Source organism: Mus caroli, chromosome 5 (genome assembly GCF_900094665.2).
Source record: "Mus caroli chromosome 5, CAROLI_EIJ_v1.1, whole genome shotgun sequence".
Taxonomy (NCBI): Eukaryota; Metazoa; Chordata; class Mammalia; order Rodentia; family Muridae; genus Mus; species Mus caroli.
The window spans coordinates 130600802-130613696 of NC_034574.1; the positions used below are offsets into that span (position 1 = coordinate 130600802).

The 12895-nt window shown below is 41.7% G+C and overlaps 1 protein-coding gene across 1 annotated transcript in view; it reads left to right on the forward strand.

Moving 5' to 3' along the window:
- The window catches only part of Zcwpw1 (zinc finger CW-type and PWWP domain containing 1), a 31773-nt gene that overhangs the window by 5258 nt on the left and 13620 nt on the right, over window positions 1-12895 (forward strand). The window contains exons 2-7 of the mRNA XM_021163249.1: window positions 2521-2575; window positions 3599-3843; window positions 4920-4995; window positions 6551-6644; window positions 7029-7186; window positions 7701-7823. Coding sequence (XP_021018908.1) covers window positions 2548-2575; window positions 3599-3843; window positions 4920-4995; window positions 6551-6644; window positions 7029-7186; window positions 7701-7823 — 724 coding nt within the window. The 5' untranslated portion in view covers window positions 2521-2547. The remainder of the gene's footprint in view (window positions 1-2520; window positions 2576-3598; window positions 3844-4919; window positions 4996-6550; window positions 6645-7028; window positions 7187-7700; window positions 7824-12895) is intronic.

Here is a 12895-nt window from a genome sequence, read left to right on the forward strand (position 1 = left end):
TTTCTTCCTTTCTTCCTTTCTTCCTTTCTTCCTTTCTTCCTTTCTTCCTTTCTTCCTTTCTTCCTTTCTTCCTTTCTTCCTTTCTTCCTTTCTTCCTTCCTTTCTTTCTTTCTTTCTTTCTTTCTTTCTTTCTTTCTTTCTTTCTTTCTTTCTGTATACATGTATGTGTCTCTCTCTGTGTGGGTATGTGCATTTGAGTGCAGTGATTGCAGAGGCCAGAAGAGGGTCCAATCTCCTGGAGCTGAAATAGCAGGCAATTGTTAGTTGCGTAATGTGTGTTCTGGTTGTGTTCTCTGGAAGAGCCACAAGCAATCTTCAACTAACTAGGGAGAATTCTACAATTCTACAATTATTATTTTATTATTTTATTCTACAATTCTCCCTAGTTAGTTGAAGCTCCACATTAGCCTAGGAGATGTGTATAGGTTTAAATAGGTTTTGAAACTAAATATTCGAAGGTTTGCAGTTTGCGGAGACTATTCTTTTTATGTTTTGAAACAGTTTATAGTTTTTAAGTTTTGTGTGTGTATGGGTGTGTGCAAGTACATCAGGGTGGAGTACAGTGGCAAGCTTCATACGTACACTCTAACTACCTAGATCTGCTCCTCAGAGATATTTTGATCAGGTCTTCATATTTTCAGGACTAGTTTAGGATATAATCTGTTATGTAAGCTTGCATTTTAAATAACAAAATGTCACATCAAACTCATGGAGTTTTCACTCTGCCTTTCCCCCTTTCCCAGGCACTTCTTATGATCTGTTTGGAACTATGGAGTTGGGAGAAGAAAAGTTTGTCCTATGTGGCCAAATTAGTACTCATTTTGTAGCCTTTTATTCAATTTTTACCTTTTATTCAGGACTATAAGAAAAAAAGAACAAGTTGTTTTAATGTTTTTCCATTTTCTTTTTGTGGTTTTCTTTTGGGTTTTAGAGACAAGGTTTCTCTGTGTAGTCTTGGCTGTCCTGAAACTCACTTGTATACCAGGCTGTCCTTGAATTCAGAGTTCCATCTGCTTCTGCCTTCCAAGTGCAGGGATTAAAGATGTGCACTACCACTGCCTAGCTCCTTGCCTTTTTTATTTTTAATTTTTTTTCGAGACGGGATTTCTCTGTGTAGCCCTGGCTGTCCTGGAACTCACTTTGTAGACCAGGCTGGCCTCAAACTCAGAAATCCACCTGCCTCTGTCTCCTGGAATTAAAGGCGTGCGCCACCGCCACCACCACCCAGCAGCCTTGCCTTTTTAAATGCAAATATATGTGAGGACTAGCAATGATGAATTAAGAGGCAAATGGTGTGAAAATATGCTCCTTACTATAGAGGAACAATAATTGCTTCAGAACAGCAAGCCTCAATTACTCGTATATGTGTGTGCACATATACATACATGAAAAGGAGTGGGAAAATGCCAAAGAATAATTTAAAAACACTTTGTATTTAGCTTAATGTGGCCAGTGCATTTTACACACATCTTGTGACCTAATGGATGAGACCTTACGCCTTGGGATTTATCTCATAGATTTGCTCTTAGAATTAAATGCCTACATGGTCAAGAACATAGTTTGTACTTAATATGTGTCAGCCATTTTAGTCACAAGTGAGAACAAAACGTTGATTTAGCGTAGAACAACTGAGAGTACATTCCTAAGGATGAACTGTGACAGTCAAAGATGTTCTCATCATGTTAAAGTAGAAGAGTATGAGAACTAGTATGAGAAGATGCTAAGTTCTCTGGGCACCCTTTCTGGTTACCACACATTTCTGAAGTACATTTGGTAGAATCCAGTATCTGGGGAGTATTTTTGGCCTGAACATTCAAATAATGGGAAAAAAACCCCCATTCCTATGCATAGGGACCTCTGAGTTAGGTTGGAGAATTGCCAGGTTATTTGTTTCCTAAATATTTGGGGGAACTTTGTGAAATGAGAGGCGCTTTTCTTAACTCCCAGCCCTGACCATGCCCTTAGCACTGGTCCAGTACTATGTATGCTTCCACCACTGCTGCTAGCATGTCCATCTAGTTAAAGTGCCCGCCATATGTCAGGTATTCAAAATGCTGCGGCTAGTGTCTCAGACCTGTAATCCCAGTTATTTAGATGACTGAGGCAAGAGAATTACAAGTTCAAAGCTTGCTCTGGGTTACAGAGCGAGTTCAAGGGTTACAAAACAATTAAAGGCAGACCTCGACAACTTACGGAGACCTTGTCTTAAATGAAAAAGGGCTGAAATATATAGCTCAGTGGTAAAGTGGTTGCCTGGCTAGCATGTACAAAGGCCCAAGTTTAAATCCCAGTACGGTCAAAACATAAAACCAAGAGTTGATGCTTTAAAAATAAGCATGGTAATTTGATCCTCTGTATGCCCAGTCATGTAATTAGTGCTGTTATGGTAGTAGAATTAGAGAAAAGAAGGTAGAAATATTGTCCAGTGTCACAGACAAATTTGAATTCAAGAGGACAGGGAGAAAGGAAAGTTTAAATTATGTTTAACCAAAGTAATAACAATTTCTTTTCTTCCAACAGGCAAAGAAAGTATAGTTTCTGAACTGAATGATGGCAGCATTACAGACTCACAAAGGTGAGCCAAGGATGAGAGAGGTTCTCTTAGTATATTTCTCTTCTCTTTCCCTTCTGTTCATCCTTTCCTTCAGACAGGAATTCTGGTCACATGCTTTCTGTTCATGCTGTTCAAATTACTGTGGTGCCAGTTGCATTGAGTGAAATAGATATGGACTAGAAGCAGCCCTGATGGGAGGAAAGAGATAGGTCAGTGGTTAAGAGGACCCGGGGAAGGTTCCCAGCACCCACATCAGGTGGCTCACAACTGCCTGTACCTTCAGCTCCAGGGGATTAGATGCCCCATGGCCTCCATGGGTACCTGCATGCACAAAGTTCACACATATTCACATTAAAAAATAAAAAGACTAAGTAATCTTTAAAAAACCCAGCCATGCTCAGAAAATGTATGAATGAATTCACAGGGAGAAAATACATTTAAGTATTTATAAAGTTAAATATGCTGAATGCCACTAGAGAAGTACAAAGTGTTCAAGGCACTCAGAAGAAATAGACTATCATTCATAGCTGGTGGGGTCAGCAGTATCTACTTCATAGAGGAGATGCCATCAGACTTTGAACTTGGGAACTTTATTGTGGTTTGTTTAGTTTGGAGACATTTCTGTATGCATTTTGATCAGTTAAAAATAGATCTAAAAAAAGATTAAGTCTTGAGTCATTTTTAAGTATTCAATCGGTTTTTTTAAACATATTTTCATGAAGTTAAAATGAGCCTATTAAAAAAAACAATTCACACTTGAATAATTCACTTTCCTACATACTTGTATCAATCATTTGAATTAGTGGTACCAAATCTGGAGTATGTTAGAACCAAATAATCTTGTCAAATAACAAATTTATGGTTCTCCAAACTGCTTTAGAGTGATCTCAGGGCGAGAGGAATGGAATATGCAGGGAGGGACAGAGAAATACAGATTTGTTAAAAGCTCCTTCTATTTAATTCCAACTTGACTACATCATGGGCAATGTTCAGAAATCTCTTTTAGACTCTGGGTTTCCTAAATTTCAATTGCAATTTCTTCAGAGTATGAAAAGGGAACAAAGAAAACCTTTGCTCCACCTACACAAAAATTACATAGCAAGAAACCTCAGCCCAGCTCATGGAAGGAGGACACCCCAGGGACCAGTTCTCCAGAGGCAGAGACCAAGCCAAGCCTACTCAAAGCCAGCTTAAAGAAGGAGCAGAAAGCAACCACAGAGCATGGTCCAAACAGGGGCCAGGAGAAAAAGCTAAAGGCTCAGGACCAGCCAGCCAAGAAGAAAGGAAAGGTAAGAGTCACATTGATGGATTCCAGTGGGACAGTCTCACTTCTCTGTTTCCTGGATAAGCCACATAAATAGAATCTTTTTGTGTTGGGAAATTTGTGTGTGTGTGTTTAGGACGAATGAACCCAAGGCCCCATGCATGGTAGGTAGGTACCCTATTCCTGAGCTACACTTTCAGCCCTACGATCTTTTAGTCCTGGCTGGCCTAGGACTTCTTATATAGATCAGGCTGGTGTTGAACTCACAAATATCTGCCTGCCTTGGCCTCCCAACTGCTGGGGTTAAATGTCTGTTCCATCTTACCCATTTTTTGTTTGTTTGTTGCTAATTTTGAGAGAGGTCTTTCTCTATTTCCTGTGCTGGCTCTGGAATTGCAGTTATTTCACCACAGCGTCCTTTCTGAACAGCTGGGGTTACAGGCATGATCTGCCACTGTTCATCTTACTCTGAAAAACAAAAACAAAAACAAGAAACAAAACAACAACAACAAAACCACTTTTGGTTTTGAGACAGAATCTTGTAGCAAAGGCTGGCTTAGGTCTTGCTTTGTAGCCCCATGATGGCATAGAACTAATGGTAATTCTCTTGTCTTAGCTTTACAAGGGTTGAAATCAGTTTAAGTGTATGCACAGACTCATGTGTGTCTGTGCTAATGTATGAAGTGGGCATTAATTCTTAAGATGGAGTCCCGTGTAGCTCGATGACCGTGAACTTGCTATGTAGTCAAGACTGGCCTTGAATTCCTGATTCTTCTGCCTCTGTCCTCCTAGTTTTGAGATTACAGATGTGTGCCACCATGCTGCAATGCCAGAATGTTTTGATGAGAGCATTTAGCTAGAAATAATGGGGTTAGAGTGGGACAAAGATGAGAGCAGGAATGGACAGAGAGTTTATAAACATTTCCATTTGCTGCCCCTTTATCCCCACGAGCTCTGGGTAAAATTTATGGACTCCTATTGACTTAGAACCTGGAGTTTTGTTCATTTACTACTTCGTGTAAGCAAGGCTCCCCTGACTTGTCAGAAGTGAGAAACTGTGAAAAGACAAACAATTCTCCTTTCTTACTCTTGTCTCTGTAGGAAAAAACTCTTACCAATGCAGAATTTGAGGAGATTTTCCAGATTGTACTACAGAAGTCCCTGCAGGAGTGCTTGGGTATGGCCTGGCGTGAAGAGAAAGGGCTTCATTAGACAGTGACTGTCATCTAAGGGGTAGTATAAGTCCCACAGCTTCTTCCTCTGCCTTCTTCCTGAGAAAATACTAAATGATACTTGAAATATTTCATCTGTAGCTGAATCATGTTAGGGAAAAGTGAAAGAAGACTTTGGGAAAAGTAGATGATACTAACTTTAGAATCAACACAGCCTCACCTGAGTTTTTCAAGTGCAATTTTAATTTACTCATATGTTTGCAATCTACTTAGAAAAGATAATATCCCCCAGATTTGGAGAATGTATTTTATGTGTATAGATCTGTATGTGTATTTAAATTACATTTTATTTATTTTTGTTGTGTTTTGTGCGTGTGTGTGTTTTGTGTGTGTGTATGTGCTCGTGCCATGCTATGGTTTATGTGTACAGGTGAGAGGACAGCTTGCAGACATTGCTTTCCTCCTTCTACTAAGTGGATCTTGGGAATTGAACTCAGGTTTTCAGGCTAGGCACTGAGCTGTCTTATGGGGCCAAGGTTTATATATTTTTAATATTGTGTTATTTCTTTTTATGGATTTGGGTTTTTTGTTTTGTTTTGTTTGTTTTTTGTTTTTTTTTTTTCGAGACAGGGTTTCTCTGTGCAGCCCTGGCTGTCCTGGAACACACTTTGTAGACCAGGCTGGCTTTGAACTCAGAAATCCACCTGCCTCTGCTTCCTGAGTGCTGGGATTAAAGGCATATGCCACCACTGCCCGGCTATGGATTTGGTTTTTATTAGTATTTATTTAGTGTCTACATTTAAATGTATGCACAGGCTCATGTATGTGTGTCTCTGTTAACGTATGCAGGTGTACATGTGAACGTGTACCGATGCATGCTCATGTGAATTAGGGCCAGAAGTCAACCTCAGTTGTCACTCCTCAGGCTCTGCCTTGTATTTTGTGTCAGTGTCACTCCGTGGCCTGGATCCCAACCAGTTCCTCTAGTCTAGGCTTTGGGGAGTCACAGGGACCTTCCAGCCCCAGTCTCCTCAGTGCATGCCACCACACTTCATCTGTTTGGTTTTGATTTTACATGGCTTCTAAGGATTGAACTGAGGTCCTCACACCTGTAAGGCAAACACTTTATTGACTGAGCTATTTCTCCTTCCAGCCCTAGGTTTGATTTTTAGAATAAAAGGGCTGTTATGTGGGCTCAGAGGCTTTTTCTAACAGGTCGTGTGACTAAGGAGAATGGTTTCCTAGCTATCGGTAGGTGTACTTCTTCTCTTAAAAGGAGTTTTGGGGAAAATAAGATAAATATAGTACATGTACACTAGGATTATCAGCCTTGGAATGTGACTGATCAGTACAGAAAAAGCTTGCAGAAAGATACGGATTTTTAGTTTTTCCTGAATTTGAATGATTTTAAGTTCTATCCTATGACAAGATGCCAGAAGTAGACTCTTCTAAGCACAGGGGTCAGGCATCCAACTGGAACGCTGCTTTATCTTTCCATGTTTCTTCTCTGCGTGTAATACTTGATTTTGGAAGGGCTAGGGTCTGGCCTTAATTTTGCAGAGACTTCTTCCTGTGTCCAACACATCAGACCTACCAAATTGGATGAAGAACCGGGCATTGTTCCTCCTGCCACTGATAAGAAAAATGCTGAACCGTAAGTTTATTCCAGAGAGACAGGCTGAACGCAGGGTAGACAAAACATTGGTAAATGGTGTCATGTCTTCCTGTCTGTCTATGTAGTCATTTATTATATTATAGTATATTGATTTCTCTTAGCTCAGGGAAGATGCCTCTTTGAGTTGGGAAGGAAACAGGCAAGGAGTTGGATAAAATGACCTCAGGAGACCTTAGGAGGCCTGGCACTTCTATGTGTCTTTGGGGATTGAACTGTTTCTAGTGCACACTGTACCACAGAGCTACCTCTCCTGACTCAAGTCTAGAATTCCTGTTTTGCTTTTAACCCCTGGTTTCTTTTTCAAAGACTTGGCATGGCAAGTGTCTCTCTGAAGACTTTTTATTTAAACAATATCATTTTCAGAGAGAAGGTAGTAACTCCTGATACTCCAAAGATTGCATCTTCTTTAGAAGAGGAAGTGAATTCTGAGATGGGGACATCTAAGCTAGGCCAGCCAGTTACTGAACCCTCTAAGAAGAAATTTAATAGACTTTCTTTAAGCAAACAAAAGGAGAAAGCTGGTAAGTATCATCATATGGGTTTTAAAAAAGGTTCATTTTCTATTTACATATGTGTGTGTGTCTATGTGAGTGTATACCATGTATGTGTGGGTACATATGGAAGCCAGAGGAGGATGTTGGGTCCCCTGGAGTTGCAGTTACAGGTGGTTGTGAATTGCCAAAAATCAGCTCCTCTCTCTAGATCCCAGATATCCTTTAAACTTTTAAAAATGTTATCATTAGAGTAGGACATGTACATGCCATGGTTCATGTGTGGAGGTCAGAGAACAATTTTTGGGAGTCAGTTCTCTCTTTCTACTGTGGCTTCCATGTAGCCCAAGTCAGTCCTCCTTTGAACCCTGGTTCAAGTTCTTTTTCAAGAAATTAGAAAATGGGACACTAAGCAACCTACAACTTCCTGCCCCAGACTCGGGGCTTCCTGGTGACTCTGTCCCTGGTGACTCTGTCCCTGGTTTTATTGTCTGAAGACATTCTCACATCTCCCACCTCACAGTGATTCACTTTGTTTTTCCAGCAGATGAGAAAATGGAGAAGATCCAAGATGGACGTGAGTGCAGTCTGAAGGAGAAACAGAAGATAGTGATTCAGGATCAGTCTCAGATCAGAGGCCACCAGAAAGAAGAGGAAAGTGGTTTTGGTGAGCTCAGCTGAGTGTGGAGAAACTTGAGCTGAAAATTCAAGATGGAGGAGATATGCAGTACATGTGATGTTAAAGGAAACCACAAAACTGTTACTTATCTTGCACAGTTGCTTCTTAGGAGATAAGGAAAGAGGAGGAAGTAGAAAGACTTCATCTATTTGGTTATTTATTCACAGAATCCACATTCTGCACCTGGTGTTTTAGATGGTGTCCAGAAGGAAACTAAGGTTGGCTCAGCAGTGGATCAAATAGTTAGGAGAGGGTGGTGGAATGGTGTCAGTTGAAGGGAGAATTTCATGAAAGAGAGAGGACCCAGTCATGGCACACACACAGACAAGTCAGAGGTTCAAGATTTGAAAATGTTCAAGTACATCGCAGTCGATAAGCCATCAGGGTCTTAGTGATGGCTGCTGTATAGGTCGGTCAAGGTGATTGGCAGGCTAGAGTTGGTTAAGAGCTGGCATTAAGATCCCTGGAACTCAGACCTGGACGCAATAGCACACACATATGTAAATGAAGAGTTGCCACGGGGAGATAGGAGGTGGAGACAGGAGAATCTCCTTAAGCTAAGTAGCCATAAGCTTAGCCTGGCATATACAGGAGGGGAAAAAAAAATGAGAGACCATCTCAAAGAAGGTAGAAGGCACAGTGTAGTTGTCTTTTGACCTCCACACACATGCTGTGGCATGCACATGCTTGCATTTTCATACAGCATGCATGTTCCCACATCCACACATACAATGATAGAACAAAATAACAACAACAACAAAACCAAACAAAGAAATGATGAACTGGGCTGGGTGTGGTGGCTTATACCTTTAACTTCAGTACTTGGGAGGCAGAGGCAGGTGATTCTGTGTGAGTTCACAGCCAGCCTGGTCTACGCAGTGAGCCCCAGACAGCCAAAGATACGTACTGAGATCATGTCGCAAAAATAAACAACAACCTAGAATGCTTAGTATAAGAACCAGTGAAATAAAATTCAGCTAGTGTCTGATGATGTGTCTATATGTACATAGTTTAGTTTTTTCTTTGTGTGTGTACATATGTGTATTCATGTTGTATTTGTTCACGTGTGTAGATACATACACAATCATATATATGTGTAGGCCAGAAGGCAACCTCAACTGTTGTTCCCCAGGAACTGTCATTTGTTTTTGTTTTTGTTTTTTTTTGAGATCTTGGGACTCTCATTAGCCTGGAACCCACAAAGTAGGCTTAGGTTGGCAGTGAGCTGCAGAAATCTACTTGTCCCCATCTCCCCAGTGCTGATTGCAGATATTTGCAGTGTGCCCAGAATTTTTAATGAATGAATAAATGTGTGTGTGTGTCTGTGTGTGTGTGTGTGTGTGTGTGTCTGTGTGTGTGTGTGTGTGTGTGTGTATGCTCTTGACACATACAGAGGTCACAGGACAACTTGTAAGAGTTGGTTCTCTCCACCACATGGGTCTCAGGGATCAAACAGATAGTTAGGCTCAGTGCCAGGTTCCCTTACCTGCCGAGTTGTCTCACTAGCCCAGTGACCACCACCACCACCATCATCATCATCATCATCATCATCATCATCTTCTTCTTCTTCTTCTTCTTCTTCTTCTTCTTCTTCTTCTTCTTCTTCTTCTTCTTCTTCTTCTTCTTCTTCTTCTCTCTTTTCCCATAGGTTCTGGACATTGAGCCTGAGCTCACCATGAGAAGTACTTTACTGACTGAGTCTTCTCCCCATCCCTGTATTTACATAATTGTTATTTTAAAAGCATAAATTGGCTTGCATGTCCTTGGAGAGGCACTCTAGAAAGACTAGGCATGGTAGGAAACCCACACTTGATACACATAGAGAAGGAGCTGGGAGTGTGATGTCTTTAGGCAGTCAACTTGGGTAGGGCTTAAATCACTCAAAGGGAAGAGCTAAATAGATTTTTTTCCTGTTATAATGATTTATTTATTTTCTTTACATCCCAATCCCAGCTTCCCCTCCCTCTTCCCACCCAGTCCCTCCCTTTCAGCTCCTTTCCCTATACCCTCCCTTCCCTTTCTCCTCAGAAAAGGGGAGGCCTCCTCTGGATATCAACCAGCCTTGGCTTATCAAGTTGCAGTAAGGCTAGGCTCATCTTCTATTGAGGTGAGACAAGTCATCCCAGTTTAGGGGAAAGGGATCCAAAGGCAGTGTAGTCAGGGACAGCCCTGCTTCTGCTGTTAGGCGTCCATAGGAAGACCCAGCTGCACATCTGTTACATATGTTCACAGGCTCTAGTCTGTCTTCCATGCATGCTCTCTGGCTGGCCGTTCAGTCTCTATAAGCCCCTATGGGTCCAGGTTAGTTGATTACAGGTTTTCTTGTGGTATCCTTGACCCCTCTGGCACCTTCAATCCTTCCTCCCCCTTTTCCACAGGATTTTCCAAGCTCCACTTAATGTTTGGCTGTGGGTCTCTGTATCAGTTGCTGGATGAAGCCTCTCTGATGACAATCGTGCTAGGCTCCTGTCTGCAAGTATAGCGGAATATCATTAAAAGAGTCAGGGGTTGTCCCCTTCTCATGGCATAGGTCTCAAGATGGACCAGTCATTGGATGACTCAAATTCTGATCCATCTTTTACCCCTACACATCTTGTGGGCAGGACAAATTGTGGGTCTCAGATTTTCTGGCTGGGTTAGTGTCCCAATCCTTCCATTGGAAGTCTGCCTGGTAACAGGAGATGGCCAGCTTCCTATCCTCCACTGCTGGGAGTCTTAGCTAGGGTCATTCTCATAGATTCCTTTGTTCTAGGTTTTGGAAATAGGAGGTAAAAGGTTGGGGGAGGACACAGGGAGAGCATAGATTATTTTAAGAAAGAACTAAGAAGTTTGTAAATGAACGATTCTTTTTGTTTTTTAAAGTTGCGGAGGAAAGGAGAGCCTTCCTGGTACAGGATGTAGAAAGGGACTGACTATCATAAATACAATTTGTAATAAATGTAGTGAAGGAAAAGACCATTTTGTTATGAATAGAAACAGTGGAGCCCTGAGTAACATTAGGCCAGCCCAAAAATGTATGCCTAAGGTAATTATGTTTCAGTTAAAACCTGAAAACTGACTACAAGTTATCTAAGTGGAGGGTACAAGAAAGTTTTAGGTAAGATAAGATTTGTTATAGTCTGGGTATTGAAAGAAAGCCAATGTGATTGGAGTTCTGAGATCAGGAGGTATGGGGCGTGCTTTGGAAAAATGCAAAGAGATAGGCAGTAGCTCGATTAAAGAAAACACTGCAGACTAGAGAGTTGTCGCAGCACCTGCAGAGAACCTGAGTGTGAGTCTCACCTCACAGCCACCCATGATTCCAGCTGTAGGGGATCTGATGCATTTTTCTTGCCTTCATGGGCACATGCACTCATGTGCAAACACAGATACATACATATACACAGATATGTAAACATAAATTGAATAAAATCTTTGAGGGTTTGGGTGGTGGTGGTGTATGCCTTTAATCCTAGCATTCAAGAGGCAGAGGCAGGTAGATCTCTGTGAGTTCAAGGCTAGCCTGGTCTATAGAGCTAGTTTTAGGACAGTCAGAGCTCTACAAAGAAACCCTGTCTTTAATGATGATAATGACAACAACAACAATAATAGATCAAATCATTGAAAGAAAAATACCTAGTATTGAGAATTTTATCTTAAGGGCAATAGGAAGCCACCGGGGGTTGTTTCCAGGTGGATGACATCTTCAAATTAATGTTTGACAATGACTCATCAAATGATGAATCAATGACTCATCAACGAATGGAGCACTTAACGCTTGAGCACTGGTGTCAGAATGTGTAGTAGTGGCTGGGGTTAGGATGATGAGAGCAGGGAAGTGTATTGTTTTATAATATTTTAGAGATAAAATAGAGATAAGGACTAGGTAATGACTGGTAATTGGAATGTGAGAGAGGAAAGTATCAAAAGAGGTTGGTCTCTGTTATCATCATTTACATGACAGGAAATGGGGTAGAAGAGGACACCGTGGGAGAAGAGTAGATGCTTTGGTTTGGGTGTATTAAATTTCAGATCTGTATGAGACTCAGATCTGAATCAAGAGTCAGGACTGGGAAAGTAGCTCAGTGGTGGAGCTTGTGCTCAGCACGTACATGGTTCTGGGATCAGTCCGCAGAACCACAAAAATTAATCAGAACAACACGGCATGAGAAGATAGGGCACAGTGCCTTATAGGTGTCAAAGAGCAAAGTGGTACTTAATTCATAACAGAGGCCGAGAGTATACAGCTGTGTATTGTCAGGTATGAAAAATAGATTTCACAACTATGGGAATGGATGAGCTCAGCTTAGAGGAAAGTGGTGTGAGAAAAACCTTTGAGCTTTGGAACCCTGACTTTGAGGCTGGCTGGAGAACATAAGAACTGAGCAGAGGACACTGAGAAGAAGCTGCCAGGGAGACTCGAGGGGCAGGAGAGTGAGCTGTCGGGGAGGACGGGACGCCAGCGCCAGCCTTTCAGGTCGGGGCAGGTGCTGCAATGCTGTGTGTGCTGGCGACATGGTCTCCATTGCCATTCAGCCACACACAGGGGGAGCATCAAACATGTTTTTCCTCTCATTTTTATTAGCTCTTTGAGAATTTTTAATATATTTTATCATAGTCACTTTTCCTCAACTCCTCCCAGATCCAACCCCACTTCCCTACCCACACAATCTTTTGTTCTCTGTCTTTTTTAATCATCAAGTACAAAATGTTTCCTGTTCTCTCTTGGGATGTGGCTTTCCACAGGGGCTTCACTCTTAAAGAAAACTGGCTCTCTTTCCTTAGCAGCTATCAAGCTACCAATAGTTCCTTGGGTAGGGGCAGGGCTTAATAGCCACTTCCCCTCTCCATGCTGGGATTTATTCTGGCTTGAGTTTGGAAAGGCTTATGCATGTTGTCGAAACAACTGTGGATTCACACATGCAGCTGCCTTTCAGTGTCTGGAAACCAGCCTCTCTCCAACTCTTTTTTTGTTGTTTGTTTGTTTTTTCGAGACAGGGTTTCTCTGTATAGCCCTGGCTGTCCTGGAACTCACTTTGTAGACCAGGCTGGCCTCGAACTCAGAAATCCGCCTGCCTCTG